The sequence below is a fragment of the Lutra lutra genome, chromosome 17 (assembly GCF_902655055.1).
Source record: "Lutra lutra chromosome 17, mLutLut1.2, whole genome shotgun sequence".
Taxonomy (NCBI): Eukaryota; Metazoa; Chordata; class Mammalia; order Carnivora; family Mustelidae; genus Lutra; species Lutra lutra.
Window position 1 is genome coordinate 33,843,196 of NC_062294.1, and position 18,865 is coordinate 33,862,060.

Here is an 18,865-nt window from a genome sequence, read left to right on the forward strand (position 1 = left end):
CGGGTGGGTGGGATCAAGAGAGCAGTTATATTCATTTCTCAAAATGCACTGTGGTGAGAAATTCAGAATGTAGTGAAGGGTAATAAACCTTTTACTTCACTGAAGCAAAAGGCTGAATTTAAAGCAGCAGGTAAAGGATGTAACAGCAACAGTACACATTCATTATCTGCAATCTTATAGCTGCCTAAATCTCTACAATGCATTACTTTAAAAGCTTCAGATCGATGGGTTTTATAATACCTTACCAATACTTTACCAATATTTCAACACCTGCAGAGTCTTAGCAAGCTAAACCCTATACTCTCAAATTTCAAATACGATCTAACTCAATCTTTTTATTTTTCAGATGTTCTCCCTCAAATTTCCACTTGTTTTTATCAATCAGTAAATGATAAAGAATTTCAGGTGCCTATCCACAAAGAAATGAAATTTTTATCTTTTTAGGAGCCCTAACAAATGAACAGAAAGGAGTCAATTCCAACATACTGTTATCAAAATATCCTCTTGGAAGAGAATGTTACAATTACTTAATCATCACACTTATCTGGCTTGACCATTCAAAGTGCATCCAAGCTTCAAAGCTAACCCTTAAGTAACGTCATGGTTGATAGCATCTAATTTCATGTTTATTCATGTTTAGCTGATGTTTTGAAGATGCAAAATGACCAAGACAAACACAGCTATTGTTTTGGCTACGGTTCTTCATCACTGCTGCTTTCTGGTGAAATATATTGCAGCTGACCCTTGGAGAGAGACTAAAATAGACGTGTTGCTTCTGCCTGCCCAGCATTCCTTCTGCAATATTCCTTTGGAGAACCCACCTAATCTAGACAGTGTGCAGCTAACACCAAATGCCTTTTCAGAGGAAGACAGCTGAATCCAATTTTACACAGGAGAACAGTCCCTTTTTTACATTCAGAAAGGGGCGGGCAACTCAAACTGCCCTTATAAGAAGAGCCCTGAGATTTTTGAGAAGTCATCTCTCTTTCTTGCTAGGACTAAGTAGTAGTAGCATCTAAGGGGCTATCATTAGGAAACTTGTCTGAAAATGAAGCCCAAACCAGAAAACAGATCTTGAGAAACTCGATTAGTAGATCCAGCCGTATTTCCGATGGCAAGACGTACTCATAGGCTTTTTGCATTAACTTGATACTTAAACCAGTTTGAATATGCTTCCTTACTCGAAGCTAAAAGACTCCTGAGTCTAAAATGAGACAACACTAAAAAATAAACATGATGGCTTTTGAGGTTTCTAATGGATTTTCCTCCCTATATATATTACCTTATTTAATCCTCACAACTTGGGAAAGTAAATATCTATTAACATTAAATTAATATTCATTATCTTCTGAACACATACTATGTGGAAGAGGGATGGAGAATGCTAGAAGAGTGAACAACCTGAAGTTGGGTGACCACAGAAGTCTCCCTTATATGGGGAAAAAAAGTGGAGGTTACATATCTCAAGGCATTCAATAGGTATTCATCAAATGGAAGATAAGCAGTATATAGCAGAGGCAAGAGTGCCATTGTTGCACTAATCCTTCAATGATAAATTAGGAAGCTCTTGAAATAGCCCAGGCCAGACAAATGAATGCCAAATAGGTAGCCCTATGAGAATGGTTCAAACAACAGGACAGAGATGGAGTCAAATTAGATGTGGGGGTCCCAGGTGGGTGCAGCTGTTGTCACTGGAACAAGAGAAGAAGGAAGGGGCAGAGTTTGGGAGGTGAGGAAGGAGACAAGGTATGGGTCAGTTAAACATGCCTTTAGGGTATATAAGCAAAAAGATCCAGCAGGCCCCCAGGAGGGTAGGCCTGGGCTCAGAGAGGCTGAGATGGGAAATGCAAGATGGAGCATCACTGGCATATGGATGGCAGTTCAAGCTACAGCCTCGCCATGAGGAGAAGAGGAACAAGGAGCTGGCGATCGACCATCTCCAGGTAATCTCAGTCCTGCTTGTGAGCTCCATGAAAACAGGCTTTCCTGGACAGGGCCGGTCCTCAGGAAACACCTGTGAAATGACTGAGTGTAGAGTATACCGTTGGTTCTGCGGGAGTGCTTCTCCAGGGACCCTCTGCCGCCGCAGCTGCCAGCTCTACTGGATGGCGGCTCTACTGGATGCTGGCTCATTACTCAGCCCTCACCTCTTAAATTAGTTCATGCTCTCACATTAGGTGTAATCGCGGCTAGCAACGCTTTCTGGGGATGTCTCAAAAAGACTGGAGTTGAAAAAAATATTTTTGTGTCTTTTTAATTTAAAGCAAAATCGTTGCCTCTTCCCCACCCTTTCCCTTTCTCCTGGCAAGCTCAGTGGCCCTGACAGGACTCCAATCAGAGGCGGGTGTTGGAGATGGGGTTCCCTCCAGGTAATTCTTTAGACAGCTATCAAAGTCTCAAGGAAACAAAGGGAGCTTAAGAAACTGAAAGGCGTGGCTACTGGAGATTCCGAGACAGGTTTTCCCGCGTGGGGGAGCGCGTACCCTAGGGGCGGCAGACCCCACTGGTGGCAAACCCTGAGGTTGAAAGGAAGTGCAGTCAGTCCGCCCCCCCCCCCCCCCCCAGGTCTTGCCAGATCTCTGGGCTTGCGCCTGGCCCCGCCTGCCACACGTCGGCTCTAGCTCCGCTGAACACACAGATTCAAGGTCGCCCGGGGGTGACCGCAGCGCTAGGTGCCCCGGTGGCCAGCATCCCCACCCGCCTCTGCTTGGGGTCCGGAGCCGGTGATTCTGCTACCAAGAGGTCCGCTCGTCCTTCTGCTTCCGCCTGCGTCCATCCTTCAGGTCTCCCCCCGCCGGCTCCTCGGGCTGCAACGAACCCTTTCTCTTACCCTCTCCGCCGCTCCCTTCTGCCTGCTACTTGGCAAAACTGTATCTTTGCTTCCTACGCGTGTGTGTAAAGTTTTAACCCAATGCATGAGGCAAAAATTCTTGTAGGGTCGAAATGACTCTTGAAAAATCGCCCATAAATCACAGGATTTGGCGTCTACACGCAGTGCTGATGGGCAGGTACACGTGGATAAAACAAGCAGTAAAGGGGCACAGTACATAAAAAATGCGGATGCAATATTAAATTGCAAGTGCAAAAGAGAAAATGCGACCAGGTAAATGAGACTGCGTGCGACGCCACTGTACTTGTCACTGCCTACTGTGTCGGACTGTAAGAGGCACGAAGGCAGGCCTCGTCTGCTTTGGTTCACCGCGGCATCCTCAGCGCCCGCCCCAGTGCCTGGCACTTCGTACACATTCAATGATCTATCCCGAATAAACGAGAGAAAGAAGGAAGGAATGCACACTCAGTGGGACTCCGCGGTTCGACAGGCGCGCGAGGGCGACTGGCCGAACTCCATCGCAGTGGCCGTGGGCCGGGGAGACGGGCGTTGAAACCGGTCTGGAGTCCCCCAAGCCGGCTCCCCACCGCGGCACCTGGACCTCCCCTGGAGGCTACCGCGCACGCCCCTCCCCGTCCCGCCCTGCCGCGCACGCACGCGCCCTGCAGCCCGGCCGCCCAGCCAGCTCGCTCGCCGGAGCCCACCCGCGGGCCGGCTGCCCCTCCCGCCTGCGCCCGCTGGGGGGCGCTCCCCTCCCACCCCGCGCGCCCACACGCGGGAGCCTCTCGCGCCCCTGATTCTATTCCCGACCCGGGGCGCGCGCGCCGCCTCCTACCTGCGGGTTGGCCATTGGAGGCGGGCGGAAGGGCTGAGGGGGCTGAATAAGACGCTGGCAGGAGGCGGGAGGAGAAAGAACAAGCGGCTGCGGCGGACAGTCTGGGCACGGGCGCGCGTGCGCGCGCGCGCGCCCCCAGTCCTCGCTCCCACTGTCGACTCCCGGCCAGAGCCCAACCCTGCTGCCGCGCGCCGCCCGCCTCGCCGCGCCTAATAACAACGGCGCCCGGGGTCAGGTGGCCGCGCGCGGACAGGGCCGCCATTGGCTCAGCGGGGAGCGCGGCGCGTTAGGATTGGCTGGGGGGCGGAGCCTAGGCCTGTGCGGGGGCGGAGCTGTAGAGGGAGGCGGGCTAGGAGGCAGCGGGGGCGGGGCCAGGCGGAGGTCCGCGCCTTTGTGCCCGGCGCGCGCTCTCCGCCCGCTCCGGCTGCAGCGCCGGCTGCATCAATAATTCAGAGCGGCGGCGGCGGCGGCAGCGGCGGGTGCGAGCAAGAGGCGGCGGAAGCAGCGGGGACCGAGCGGTAGCGGCTATGCATCCAAGTACGGCTGGGCAGCCGCGGCACCCCTGAGGCCCGGGCGGGGCTCCGGGAGCATCGCGCCGGGGGCACGCTTGCCTCGGAGTGCAAGGAAGAGCAGTAGTGTCCGGAGCGGGGTCTGCGAAGCTGCGCACGGAGCTGAGGAGGGGGCTTCGGAGTGGGGCTGGGGCGGGGGGGGCGGCTGGCGCGAGCAGCCCCCGGGGTGGGGGGCGGGGTGGGCGCCGGCGTCGCGATGCTGGGCGTAGTGGAGCTGCTGCTGCTGGGGGCGGCGTGGCTGGCGGGCCCGGCCCGCGGGCAGAATGAGACGGAGCCCATCGTGCTGGAAGGCAAGTGCCTGGTGGTGTGCGACTCCAACCCCACGTCCGATCCCACCGGCACAGCTCTGGGCATCTCTGTACGCTCTGGCAGCGCCAAGGTGGCTTTCTCTGCCATCAGAAGCACCAACCACGAGCCGTCCGAGATGAGTAATCGCACTATGATCATCTACTTTGACCAGGTGAGTGCTCCGTGCAGATTGGTTTGCCGAGTGGAGGAGAGGTAGAAGGTTGATGCTCGATCCACTCCAAGGCTCTGCAGAGGCTCGGGGACAGGAGTTCGTGACTGACTCTTATCTACTCCCCTTCGTTCCCGTCTCGTTATAGGTACTAGTGAACATCGGGAACAACTTTGATTCTGAACGCAGCACTTTCATTGCCCCGCGCAAAGGGATCTACAGTTTTAACTTCCACGTGGTTAAAGTCTACAACAGACAGACCATTCAGGTCAGCCACCGCCTCAGGGTCAGGCCCCTACCGGGTAGGGGGCTATTAGCCGCGGGAATGAGCGGCCCCTATGGGAGTGGGAGATAGAAGGAGCAGCTGCATGTGTCTGGGGTTGCTTGGTTGGACGAGGAGCAGGGCCTCACAGTTCTGAGGCTTGACCTGTCTCTTGCTTTTTCCCCGGCTCTTGGAACCTAGTCTCCTTCCCACACACAGTTTCCTGCCTTCACCTTCTGGGCCTCCCCAAAGAGATTCTTTCCTTTTCCATGGGACTACAGGGATTTCCCATAGCGTGTACCGGTCAGCATCAGAGACAGTTCCCTCTTCCCAGCAGCTTTCTGAGACTCTCACCTTCAGCACCACAGACTGTATCCCCATCCCCTGTCCCAGCCCAGAAGTCTGGACTCCCATGTGTTTGCCTTCAGCACCCAGCTCAGGGGGGATCCTGGCATCCCTTTGGGGATGGACTCTGGATTTTTGAACTACCAGCACCAGAACCCAAGCGGTTGAAGGGTGGAGAAAGAAGGAGGGGGGGTGTAGTGCTACTGCCTCTGGGCTCCAGCCCCGCTCGAGCCAGCACTCCCCCGCTCTCCAGGTTCTGAAGGTGTCCAGGTTTCCTTTGAGCAGAAACGGAAGGCGGGACGCCCAGCTGGGGAGAGGGCACCCGGCCTCTGGCTGCTGATGCCACGGCAAGGGCAAAAGCCGGCAGTGGCGGTACAGCTGGATCTGGGATAGGAACTAAGCCCCGGTTTGAGGAGCAAGCACAGAGTGCAGCTCTGGGGAAATTTCTCATCAGCCAGAACCCTTGCCCAGCTTCTCCACTGTTTCCACAGTGTCCAGGCAGCTAGGACCAGGAGGAACCAGGGTTTTTGTTTTGTTTGTTCTCCCAGAAACTCCAGTTGCCTGCGTTTCTCTTTGAAGAGGGGATGGGGGGGCGGGGGGAGACAAAAATATCAGGGCACTCCAGCCTCCTACGGGTTCATTAAACTGGATAAAAGAGTGCAGTTGGGATTTGCTTAGCGAGTTCAAGGAATGAAAGTGACTCTTTTGGGGGGGGGGCAGCCCCTTCCTGTCCTCCAGTTTGGCTGTCTTTCACCCCATTGGACCCTCAGCAGTAGGCTGAAAAGCCCCTTTATCTACCCCCACCCCTTTCCACCATGTTTCCCGGCCTTTCTAACTGTGAGCCAAGCAGCGAAGGTTACCGTCTTCACGGCCACTTTGGCACGCGCCTGAAGCAGGCCTTTCTCTTTCCCAGGTAAGCCTCATGTTAAATGGGTGGCCAGTGATTTCAGCCTTTGCTGGTGACCAGGACGTGACCCGGGAGGCTGCCAGCAACGGAGTTCTAATCCAGATGGAGAAAGGCGACCGAGCATACCTCAAGCTGGAGCGGGGGAACTTGATGGGGGGCTGGAAGTACTCGACCTTCTCCGGATTCCTGGTGTTTCCCCTCTGACTGGCTCATTGCCGGAATGGAGGCAGAGAGAGGGCGAAGGCAGGAGGAAGGCAGGAGGGAGAATGAGAAAGAGGCTGAAATTTAGAGGACGAGAAAGCCGAAGGACTTGGAACTTCCTACATGTTCCCCAGCTGTATCCGGGTAAAAGGTGCGCTCCGCGGGGGATCGGACTACTCGGCCCGTTTCCTCATTAGGAAAAGTAAATTCCGCTTAGCTCTGCGCACTCCCATTTCCAAAAATAAACTCGTCTCCCCGATTCCGGTTGAAGTAATCAAGAAAGAGAGACTGCCTTGTCATTGTTTCTACCCCCATGTTCCTATTCCTTACAATTTATACAAAAGAAACTGTATTTCACTGTATAACGTGAAGTATCTTCTTCCTCACTCCCCTCTGAATCTTTCCACCTGCTGAAATCTAATGTGCCCTTCCCCTCTTTTTAGTTTGGAGAGGGGATAAGGTTTTTGTTCTTTTTTTTTTTTTTTTTTTGGTTTTATTTTGAAAGGGGGAGGTAGTTTTAATTTGGCAAATATTGCTCTTAAAACACAGCTCAAGAGTTAATTAGCTGAACATACTTTGTGTCCTCCGCTGCTTGTTAGCAGAGAAAGGACTCACCTTCGGGGTGACTGGTTCAAAAATATATATAAATATATATCATTTGTATTCAAGGAACTCTTCCCAGTGGAAACTGGCTGTATTTCCGTATTTCTATGTCCTATTCGGAGTGATCGTGAAAGGCTGCTTGATGTCTTGATGCTTGTCAATGCCCTCGTGTTCTGTGGCTCACTAAATGCCAGGAGGTTCTTCCGCCGGACGCTTCCTCGTCCTCTGTAACATACGTGTGAATAGCCAAGATTTAATTTTGCTTTAACCCAATAAAGTTGAAGTGGGACTTTTATTTTTCTGGAACAGCTTTCTAAACTCCGCATCTTTCCCAGCTGCGAGGTTTGGGGGCGGGCTGTGGAAGGGCGAGGCTCGGAGGCGCGGGAAGTCGACTTGGTGAGAACGCAACCCTTGGTGAGAACGCAACCCGAGAGAGGCCGGGGGCTCGAGCGCATCCTTGCGAAGCCAGCCCGCGCTCCTTTCTGCACCAGGCCTAGAGCCAGCCCCGCACTCGCCCGTGCTCCCTACTTTGGCCGAAATCTTGCGAGGCCCGGCGCCACTACCGGCCTGGAAGCGAAGTTTGGATTTTTTCGAAGTCCAAATGCATCAGGGAGAATCCCAATTCGAGGAGCCGGCACGACTCCCACGCCTCTGCCCCTGGATTTCCCCAGCCGCCCGCCCCACAGTTCCGGGAGCAGCGTCTGTTTTATACCAGCGCCTCTGAATTCGAGTCCGCCCGCCGTATTACCGGGGCGCCCAGGACCTGCGATTGCGCTCAATGCAGGACTTTCATTCAAGAGGTTCGTCCAGGAGTTTTGATTGTATCGGAACATATGTGAAAGCAAAATTGAAATAAACGACTTCGTTTTAAGTCTGGAAGTCTGACCCAGTCGCTTCAGCAGCGAGGGAAGTAGGGTGCCAGAAAGCGGGTGGTTCCAGGGGCCTGGGGCAAGACTCTGGGCTTGGATAGGCACCTCTGGCTTTGATTCTTTCAGAGTTTTTGTTTTTTGTTTTCCTAGTGGAGGTTCAGGGGTGGATTTAATTAGCTCCTGAGGGGTAGAGAAAAGGGGGTAATAATAGCACAATAAGCCATGTTTCTCCTAATTCCTGCCGTTCCTCTGACGGAAACTCGCCAAGCGTGGGGCCTTCCTCTAAACGGGGACTTGTTCCTCCTCCGCGCTCGAGCCAGGGTGCCCGCATCCCTAACCCCGTGCTCCGAAGCTCCAGCAGCCCGGGGGTCCCCAGGGAGATAGCTAGGGACTTCAGGAGTGAGCAGTGCTTTTCTCCCCCATCCCACAGTTCTCCCCCATAGTCAGTTCCCAGGGAATTAGGGATAAGGTGAAATCCAGAACCGTAGAGAGAGTTAAAAGGAAAAACTGTTCTTTTAAAAAAGGAACATATGAAAAAAAAAATGCTTTCTCCGCATTCTTCCGGTTGGGAGGGAGAGATCACGGAGAACTGGAGTCTTGGGGGGAACTAGCTCCTTGCAACCGCTCTGTCCCTGAACAGCCAGTCCGCCAGGCATGCACCCACAGCGCACCAGGTGCTCTCTTCTCCGCCTAGGATGAGGGCTCACGGGCCATGCCGGTTGCGTAGTTACAACCCAAGGAAGCAGCGCCCCTAAGGCGATGTCAGCTCCCTTGTGGTGGCTAGTCGCCCCTCTTCCTGGGGAGGGTACCCCCAGCGTGCCTGTCCCGGCTGTGGGACTACCAGGCTGTGCTCCAGTTGGGTGACTTTGGCAAGTTCTCCTCTGGTCTCAGTTTGCCCAACGGTATAAAGACAAAGAGGAATTCAAAAATCTTCAAGAACCCCTCCTGCTCTCAGATTCCAGCCGTCCTCTGTCTTGAACACAGGCCTGCAGTTCTTTGGCCTGGGTTTAACGAGCCCTGGCTGTCCCCTGCTCGGATCTGGCTCCTGGGGGCCGTCTCCGGAGCTCTAGGCCTGAGGCTGGGATGGAGGCAAAGAGGAACTCGGGGTCACCCGGAGCCGGAGCCTCAGCTCTGAAGCCTGGAATGTGAACCAGAAGGGAGCAAGGGGGCCCCAAGTGGGACAGACAGGGGGGAACTTATCCCTTGATTCTGTCCTGACTCCAGCCGAGGGAGGGCCCCTCTCTTCCCCAAGGTCTGATTTTTGGCATTAGAGATCCTTCTCAGACTGGCTCTAGCCACCGCTTCCTCCCCCTGCTGATCCTTTCCCTCTGCCATTCGATGAGCCCATCTCCCACTCCCGTCTTCATGCCTCTGCACCGGCTGTTTCTCTGCTCAATTGGAAACACACTTTCTCTACGCTACTTTTCAGAATCCTTTCTGGGGATCTAAGCCGTTTGAGGAAGAACCTGCCTCCTCTGGGAAGCCCTTCTGTAGCTGCTTTTCCAGGATTCACTCCCCCTTCTTGCTCTCCTACCAGGCCTTGTTGGCACTGGTTGGCAAGGGAGGTATCTGGGCCTGGGCCTGCCTCCTGCTCTGCAGTGTGTGACAGGGATAGTGGTACCCACTTCAGCAAGCTCTCAGAAGTGCTAAGCAGGCAGTTCTGCTCCAGAGGCCCCAGTGGAAATGTGGGTTTCTCTACCACATCCCTCCCCAAACTGCCCTTATCTTCAGGCCTGAGTGTCCCGTTAGACTGAGCAGAGATGCGGACAGCTCTCCCCAAGGACCTGGAGTTGGAGTTAGAGGCCTCATTGGGGCTGGGTCCTTGTCAGTTGGGCCACCTCCCTCACCTCCGGGATAGAGGTGGGGGTGATCCTTACCTGTGCCAGAGGCAGGTGAGTCGACCTTCATCTGAAAATTGTGCTCCAGCTGAGAGGGAACCGGACACCCCTAACTGGTGTGCTGGGGACTGAAAGGGACAGAGAAAAAAAAAGGCCAGGGGCTCAGTAGAGACTACATCCCTGCCCCCAACTAGAGACTAGGGAGGGGGCTCATCTTAAAACCTACACCTCACCATGGTTCCCTTGAATGCTTAGAACCCTGTAGGCCCTTTCAGATCTTGGCCCTGTCTCCTGCTTTCATTTCATATAAACCTGATCAGAATAGAGCCTGTGGGGGTTCAGGGCCACCCCCTCATTCAGCCTCCCTCTCAAAAGTCTCAAAGTCTCCTCCCCTGCCCAGGTCACCTTGGTTACTTCCTCCTCTCCAGCCTCCTGGAATCCTTCCTCACCCTAGAGAAACAGAGTGATTACCCCTTCCTGGCCTCCCTCTTTGCAATGTGGTCTCTCTTACCTTCCCTCCCCCAGCCCCCAACCTCAGTTTCCTGCGGGCCTGAAGCAGGTTGGGTTCTGGTGTATGTGGCGGGGTGGGGGAGGAGAGGGAGGCTCAAGGAGGTTTCTAGGACCTAAGGAGCCCAGACCTGACTTCCAGGCCTGGGTTTTCCTGGAGGCGCAGAGTGCCGGTGGGAGACTCCGGGCCAGCGCTGGATCGCTGGCTAGAAGCCGGTGTCACTCGCGTGTGCTGTCTGGAGCGGCGCGGCGCCGGGCTCTGCTAGGTCCTGCACGGGCCCCCTAGCTCGTTCACTCGCCCGCCGCGGCTTCCACCGTCCCCAGAACTGGGAGCGCGCCCTCAGAGCTGCGCGGGAGCGCTGATGCTCCAACCCCGGGTGGCCCCGCTCCTAATGAGAACATAATTACCCAGCTGGAGAGGGAAACTCACCCCACACTAATTGTGCCTTGGTTGGGGGCAGGAGCGCGGAGCGAAGGGGCGGGACGCTTTCTCGGGTCCCAGGCGGGGTCCTGATGTCCCAGGAAGGGGTGGGGATGGGGGAGGGAAGTGGTCCTTGGGCCAGGCGGACCGCTTGGAGAATGAGAGACCATGAGCTGCAGGCGCGGCCCTTTACTCCGCCCCCGGCTTGATGTGTTACCCGAGACTGCTGTCCTCGCCTGGCAGCCTCCGTGTCTGAACCTGTTCCCTCAATTCCCAAGTGCGAGGGGTAGGCTAGATATCTAGGGTTCGCTCCGAGGTATCTTTTCTGATCAACGCGTCGGTGAGTCTAAACCTTCCGCCTCGCCCCATCCTGCCATATAACTCTAGGCGTGCGCTTGGCCCAGTCCTTGTCACCCCCACGGGCTTTCAAACAAAACTGAAACCTATTACCGACTCTGACTCTGCGGGAGGCCAGCAGTACCCTGTGACTCTGAGGTCAAGCCTGGAGGGAAAGCGCAGGTACACCTCCCTTTGAGCCAATTTAATTCGGAGGAGAAGGTTTCCCAGGGGCGATTACAAAGATCTCTTGATCTTTTTGCACAGAGCTTCTCATTGAAGATACATCCGCACTGTCTCTGAGCCTCAGTTTGCTCATATTTCAAATGGGGATAGTAATGCCTTCACAACAAGGTGGTTGAGAAGACAATGCTAAAATGTGTAAAAATGCTCAGTGCTGCTCTAGCCCTGCCTATAGTAGGTGCTGAATAAATGATAGCAACAGTATAGTAAGCTGAATAAATGATAGAAACAATAAGGAAGGGGCGCTTGGGTGGCTCAGTGGGTTAAGCCCTGCCTTCGGCTCAGGTCATTATCTCAGGGTCCTGGGATGGAGCCTGCATGGGGCTCTCTGCTCAGCGGGGAGCCTGCTTCCTCCTCTCTCTCTGCCTGCTTGTGATCTCTCTCTGTCAAATAAATAAATAAAATCTTAAAAAAAAAAAAAAAGAAACAGTAAGGAGGAGTGGACACCTGGGGCGTCATCCTATCACAGAAGCAGGACATAGAGGAAGATCCGTGTAGATCCCTACATCAAGTAAATTATAGAACTAAAACCAGATAGAGAGAGGAACACAGAACACATGAATGGTAGAATTAGGATCCTATGTACTTTCTTTTCCCTGCACACCTGTCTCCCCCACCTCCACCCCCCAGTCAATAATGAGAACAGATACCTGTCTTTCATCTCCATCCCTGTTGCTCATATATTTGCATGGGGCCACTATGGATGAATATTCTCTGGTTGCATGTCTGAATGCTTCCCCCATTAGGGCATGAGCCCTGTTCCCATGTCTGTTTTCCTTTAGAGGGCGAGTCCCTCTAAGGTGGGTGCTGCATTCTGTTCATCTCGTTTGGCCCAGTGCTTCTCATGGTGCCTGGCACAGAACAGGTGTCTGTGATGATGTCATGAATGAAACCAAACTGTGCCTGGTGTGACTGCAGGAAATGAAGCCAACCAGCGAAACTGCCCTTCCGGGGAACTTCCCAAATCCTTTAGTCCCCTTTCTCCCCATCAGTGGCAGGAATGCTGGCATGGAAATGCTTCCAGACCCTGTGCAGGCAGAAAAAGCTTCCCAGGCATGTGTACTTGCTCTCAATTCTCCCATTTTTCTCTGAGCTCAGCCTGTCCCCAAGGAGTGCCAGCTTTGACCCTGGAATAACAGCAAGCAGGGACAGCAAGAAAGAAGCCAAGATTAGATGTATGGATGGTGTTTGAATTTTTTGCTAGGTCTTTTCACTGAGAAAACACTTTTAACTGGGAACATACTTCAGGCAGCCGCGAGGAGACACGGTGTAGCTGAAATCAGGAAGGAGAATTTCATGATTATAAGGAAAGGATTTCTGGTTGGGTAATCACAGCCCAGAGCCTAGGGAGGTCTTTGTTCATCTTGCTAAACTCTGAAGAGGTCAGGGAAGAGGTGCAGGGGAGGGATAGTGATCGAAGGGATTGACCCCTGCCTGCCTGAGCAGGGTCCAGTCTGACCTTCAAGGCTACACTTGAGCTCCATCCACCTTGTGTGCACAGTTTTCTCTGATCCCCACACATCAGGGCCTCACTCTCTACTGACCACCTGAACTCTCCTATTCAGAGGACACCCTGGCCACAACTCTGCTGGGCACTGAGCTCTATAAGGATAAGCCCTTCTCTGCTGTTCTCTACAGAGCACCTAGGGCCTGGCACAGTGTCAGGGCTGGTGGATGCTTTATACATATTCCTTGAATGAATGGGTGAGTGGACGCAAGAATGCGTGGGCAGACAAAGAGAGGGTTGCTAGTTGCATCAGAGGTGTATCTACCTTTCCTACCAGACCATGAACTCTGCAAAGGTATTTACCTTGTTACTGGTTATTGTAATTTATAATTACATCCTCAGTGCCCAATACAGTGCCTGGAATAGGGTCAACATGAAAAGTGTTTCTTGGATGGATGGATAGATGGATGGATGGAGGAGGAATTACAGTACTCTGGCAATGAGACTCCTTGGACCACGATTCTGAAATACAGGTTTGGCATGGTGCTCTTCTCTAAATCTCTACCATCACCTTGGACAGTCACGTGTATTATAGAATGGAATGGAATTGTACCTGTTGTCTGGAGTTGACCTTATAGCACAAGTTGTCTTTGATGCCGTTTGCCCTGCCCCACCTCCAACCTGCACTTGGAGGGCAGGGACCATATTTTATTTTCCTTAAAGGGCAAGAATACCCTCCCTTTCTTCCAACACCTAATGATATGATTCAGTATTGGTTGATTGGTTGTTTAACCCAGGATCAAGACATGAAGTCTCTGGAAAAGGGTGGAGTTGAAGCCTTTGATTATGGTGACGATGATGGTAAAGCCCAGAAGGTTTTTCAATGGTGCCAGAATAGTAGCAAGGTGTCGACAGTAGCCACACAATGCCTTACCAATGAGGGAGTTGGTATTTCCCCAGCAGACACTAGTTTGTGGCTAGCCATGGGGTATCTGAGATGGTTTTTGGTCTAGCTGAGAGCAGAATGACCTCTGAAATCCCCTCACAGCTTTGGCTTCTGCTTCAGACCATGGAGGTGGAGTGGGCTCAGTTGGTTTCTTCTAAAGAAAATCAAGGATTCCGCAAATGCTCCTCCTTCCTCAGACCCAGTGTCCAGCTGGGAGTTCAGCCCAACAAAGAGTTCTCTAGAATGCTCTGCTAGCCAGCAGCAACCTGCTTACTCAGGTGAGGCTCCAAGAGCCTTTTCTTCCATCATCAGAAATTACTGCCTACTTTCAGGGAAACTTTCAAAGAGGGAAGAGGGAATTACTAACAAAGGAGAGGCAACTGGGCATCTCATTCTCCTCATTTAAAAGGAAGCTGTGTGCTCTGCCCAGATCTGGTATTGGATGGACTCTCCTTTGTATTCTGAGAGACTCAAAAATAAACTCCCCAATGTGTACTTCTGCTGAGAAGTTCAGATGATTTTATAATGACTGAGTGGCTCCAAATGTGCAGCTGATGTGGAGGCTGCTATTTTACTAACTCATCTTGATCAAAGTTGGTCAATTTAGGTCTCAGAAATGTTCCAAATGCTCTCTCTCTCTCCCTCTTTCTCTCTTTTTGAAGGAGTTCATTTCAGGTAGATGGATTATTTACTTATTCCGAAGATGCCAAGGGAGAGGGCATGTTAGCAATACCAATTGAGCTGTGGGTGCGGGCTCACAGCTCATTCTTCACGTGGCATCTGGGTGTCTGGTGCTTTTCCTTACTTCTCCTCTGGGCTCTCGGATGCTGGCCAAGTGGGAACTTGCTTGGCAGGTTCGCCAGCGTGTGGGTCTAAATGATCTCCTGCATCAATCTGAGTGACAGGGGTGCTCCTTGAGGCTATAAAGTTGGCAGTTGCTTTCTCTGATTGTCTAAATATGTCCCTCTCTCTGTCATGAGAAGCTAGGGTCCAGGCTGAGGGCAGAAGCAAGTCTTTTCCCCAAGGAATGAAACCAGGATCCCATTCCAACTGGAAGTCTATGCAATGCAAGATTCTCTGGGTGGTAGTTGGGGTCTTCTGAGTTTCCAGCTTAAAATTATTCCTAAAATCCTACCTTTAAGCCTTAGCCCACAGGAACACTATGTGGTGACTAGCTCTTGGAGCTGCAATATGAATCTTCTTTTGCTCCCTCTTAATTCTCTTTCCTCTCAGTAGCCAGAGTGAGCTTCTCAAGCATAAACCAAACCACATTACATGAATCCTCTGCTTGAAACCATCCAGAGTCTTCACATGCATTGCGGCTCCTTGTAGTGGCTTGCCAGTCTTCCATGATCTGGTCCCTATTGACCCCTACAACCTCATCTTCTGTTGTTTCCCTCTACTGACGAGTAGCTCATTCCATTGTTAGTTCCTACAATATGCCAAGCTCTGTCCTGTCTCAGAACTTTTATACATGTTGATCTTTTGGGGGCAAGGAATACGTTTCCATCCCCGTGCTTTGCATGGTTATTTCCTCTTCCATGTTTCAGCTGGCTATCCTTGATAATTCTCTCTTCCTCTCCTACCAGTTGAGCTTCATTACATCTTCCCCAAATGCTCATTTACCTGTATACCATCTCTCCCTTCTTGGAACAGGCACCTAATCTGTCCTTGGTGTTACCTTGCCTTTGAGTTTGGAACAGAAGCTGGAATGGTAGGGGCTTGATTCATATATGAACAACTGAATGGAAAATCAGCCATCCAATCATATTTCCCAGAGCTCAGGGTTTCTGCTCCATCAGGGCAAAGCCATTTTCTCCTCAGTTAGAAGCTCGAGGGAGCCATTAAACATGTCACCAACAAGAAGCCATATCCACCCAGAGGGAAAGCATGCTGAAAGCCATGAAGCCAGTGGTGGGGGCTGGAAAATTGGTCTCTTACTATCCACAGGTCCAATGAATGAGTCTTTTGCTTGTTAATATCTGTTGTTAAAATTGCTTAATTCAGCTAGCCTTGCAGTTGAGCTAGGAAAAACTGAAGTGAGGTGTGGATTATTGAATTTTTCCCACTGAAGTTATTCTACAACAGACAAGCACAAAAAAGAGAATGAAGAGTAAAGGGACCTTGGTCTGGGGCAGGGGTGAAAAGCAGCTTGGATGCTGTTCCCAGAACTGTAACTCTGCTTGGAGCAAAGAAGGGCAATGAGGTGGGGATGGAGGGAGGAGAGTGACGGCTGGAGAATCATATGCACAAAAGAGCAGACAGGTTCTTAACTCTCCCCAAGACGGGAGAAGGGAGAATCATAGGCAAAGATGGCAGCAATGTGAGTCTAAGGCTTTTGAAAAAAGACATATGTGCTCGGCCTGCAGAATACCCACCTCAGAAGTATCGAGGTAGCCTGGAGTTGCCAATCAAACATTTATGCAGCAATATTTAGCTCACAATCATTACACACATGTGCAGTACAGGCTGTTCTGGAAGGTCCTATAGAGAAGCCCAGGCAGGGTGCCTGTCTTGCCCATGGCCCAGCTGAAGGGAGTATAGTGCAGAGATGGATAAGAAATTAGGTTGTAGGGCTTGGCTGTCTGTCTTGTTTGCCTTAATTCTCTCCCTCCCACACCACTGTGGACTCCTCATGGACCAAGTAAATTTTCATGACCTTTGGGTTTCAGCCTCCTTTATAGGGTGGAGTAGGGGGTGCTGGTTAAGGAAATAGCCTTTGAATAAAGCAGAACTGGTTTTGAGGGCTACCTTTATCACTGGACTCATCAGTAGTCTAGAAATTTAACTCAAACCACACTTAGTGCCACCCTCCCCAAATAACGTATTGGCTTCCATAACTTAAAAAAAAAAAAAAATCAAGGATGATTGAATTCAGGTGTGGCTGGTCCAGGCAGCTTAAACCATGTCATCAGAGATCTGCCTCTTTTCACATCTGGATTCATTTCCAGGCCCCCAAACGGGGCAATTTGTCTCCAGCAGCCCCACAGGCTCACATCTATCTATCTGGTTTCCTCATTAGGAAGAGAGCCCTTTTCTCACCAGAACTCCAGAAAAAAAAACAAAACAAAACCCAGAGCTGATGAATATCAGACTGAATTAGTCAGGTGCCCTGTCAGAACCGGCCTCATTAACCAGATAAATAAAATGAGCTAACTGACTAGGTATGGAGCCTAGAGGGGAGAGAGGCAAGCCTGTCTAGGGGCAGCTGGTACCAAAAAATGGTGGAATGCATGTGGTGTGAACAAAAACAGTAGATGTCTACCACCACTCCTTCTCCCTGGCTGTATGGCTGAGTAAGGGGTTTAATATTTCTGAGCTTTGGTTTCCTTGTCTGTTAAAATGGAATAAACAATGATATTTAATTGTTAGGATTAAGGAGGTAATACCTATGAAAGATTTAATAGGGCAAAGGATGTAGTAAATGCAGAGTAAATAGTAGTTATTGTTATTGGTCCCAAGACAACTTTTGGCTATGTACCCTGGCAATGTTATTTAATTAGATCACAAAGATATCATTTTTTTTTTCCTCCTGGAGAGAGCACAAGGTCCTTGTGGCCTAACAATGCTTATTGAATTCAGATCATCTGGGGATTTTGTTAAAATGCAGATTCTACAGGTGTTGGCAAAGATGTGGAGAAAAAGGAACTCTTGTGCACTGTTGATGGGAATGCAGACCAGTGTAGTCACTCTGGAAAATAGTATAAAGCTTCCTCAAGAAGTTAAAAAATAGAACTACCCTATAATCAAGTAACTGCATTACTGGGTATTTACCTAAAGAATGCAAGATCACTAATTCAAAAGGATACATGCACTCCTATGTTTATAGCCACATTATTTACAGTAGCCAAGATATGGAAGCAGCCCAAGTGTCCATAAATTGATGAATGAATAAAGAAGATGTGGTATATGTATACAATGGAATATTATTCAGCCCTAAAAGGTAATCTCACCATTTGCAATGAGATGGATGCAGCTAGAAGAGTATTATGCTAAGCAAAGTAAGTCAGAGAAAGACAAATACCATATGATTTCACTCGTATGTGGAATTTAAGAAACAAAACAAATGAGCAAAGGGGAAAAAGAAAAGAGAGAGAGACAAAGCAAGGAAGTCTTAACTCTACAGAAAAAAAAAATAGATGGTTTCAGAGGGGATGAGGGTGGGGATGAGTTAAATAGGTGATAGGGATTAAGGAGAGCACCTGTTGTGAGGAGCACCAGGTGATGTATGGAATTGTTAAATCACTGTATTATATACCTGAAACTGATGGAACACTGCGTGTTAACTAACTGGAGTTAAAATAAAAAGTTAATGCAGTTTCTGATTCTTCCAATCTGAGTTGGGATTTAAGATTTTCCCATTCTAATAAGCTTTTTAGAGTTGACTCCTTTTCAAGAATTTTCCAATCCTAATCGTCTTTGCAAAATTGCATGTAATGAATTCCAGACCACACTTGGGTAGCAAGGACCATGTATATCCCACAGTTATTCTCAAATACCAGTCAATAGATGTGTTGTATCAGAACCACCTTTTTTTTGTTGTTGTTTGTTGTTGTTGTTTTTTTTTAACAAATTACTTTAAATTTTATTTTTTACAAACATATATTTTTATCCCCAGGGGTACAGGTCTGTGAATCACCAGGTTTACACACTTCACAGCACTCACCATAGCACATACCCTCCCCAATATCCATAACCCCACCCCCCCTCTCCCAACCCCCCTCCCCCCATCAACCCTCAGTTTGCTTTGTGAGATTAAGAGTCACTTATGGTTTGTCTCCCTCCCAATCCCATCTTGTTACATTTATTCTTCTCCTACCCCCTTAACCCCCCATTGTTGTTGTTTTTTTTTTTTTTGAGGGGAAGAGAATTTACTGGTGTCTCACATAAGGTAATAGAGACATAAGTATGAGAGACAGAGATTGCTTCAGGCATAATTTGATCACTAGTACCTAATCACCTGGTCTCTGTCTCCCTTTTTCTTAAGCTTATTTCCTTTTATTCCTCATTCACATTATAGCTGCAGAAGCTCCAGCCCTTTCATTGTCTTTGCTTCATCCATCCCAGAAATCTTTGCAAAAATTCTCATGGTATCTTATTGGCTCTGAAAGGGTTTCACGCTAATCTCTAAATTGCAGTTTAAATTTCTTTTGGAAAGCAGTGAAGGTTTTGATTGGTCAGGACTGAATCTTATCCCCCTTGTGATGTCAGAGTGGGGGCTCCTTTACTAAAGCATCTAAAATGAAGAG

At 50.4% G+C, this 18,865-nt stretch overlaps 1 protein-coding gene across 1 annotated transcript; it reads left to right on the top strand.

Annotated features, from left to right (window-relative positions):
- The first annotated feature begins 4,047 nt into the window (after positions 1-4,047).
- Positions 4,048-7,880, top strand: CBLN1 (cerebellin 1 precursor). Its single transcript, XM_047712560.1, has 3 exons — positions 4,048-4,694; positions 4,840-4,959; positions 6,212-7,880. Exons 1-3 carry the CDS (start codon positions 4,431-4,433, stop codon positions 6,407-6,409), a joined length of 582 nt encoding a protein of 193 aa, XP_047568516.1. The 5' UTR covers positions 4,048-4,430; the 3' UTR covers positions 6,410-7,880.
- The last annotated feature ends 10,985 nt before the right edge of the window (positions 7,881-18,865 follow it).

Bases quoted from the DNA above. Each gene is read 5' to 3' on its own strand.
- CBLN1 (XM_047712560.1), top strand. From the start codon at position 4,431: ATGCTGGGCGTAGTGGAGCTGCTGCTGCTGGGGGCGGCGTGGCTGGCG. The intron at 4,695-4,839 runs GTGAGTGCTCCG...GTCTCGTTATAG, and splicing joins TGATCATCTACTTTGACCAG to GTACTAGTGAACATCGGGAA. The intron at 4,960-6,211 runs GTCAGCCACCGC...TCTCTTTCCCAG, and splicing joins ACAACAGACAGACCATTCAG to GTAAGCCTCATGTTAAATGG.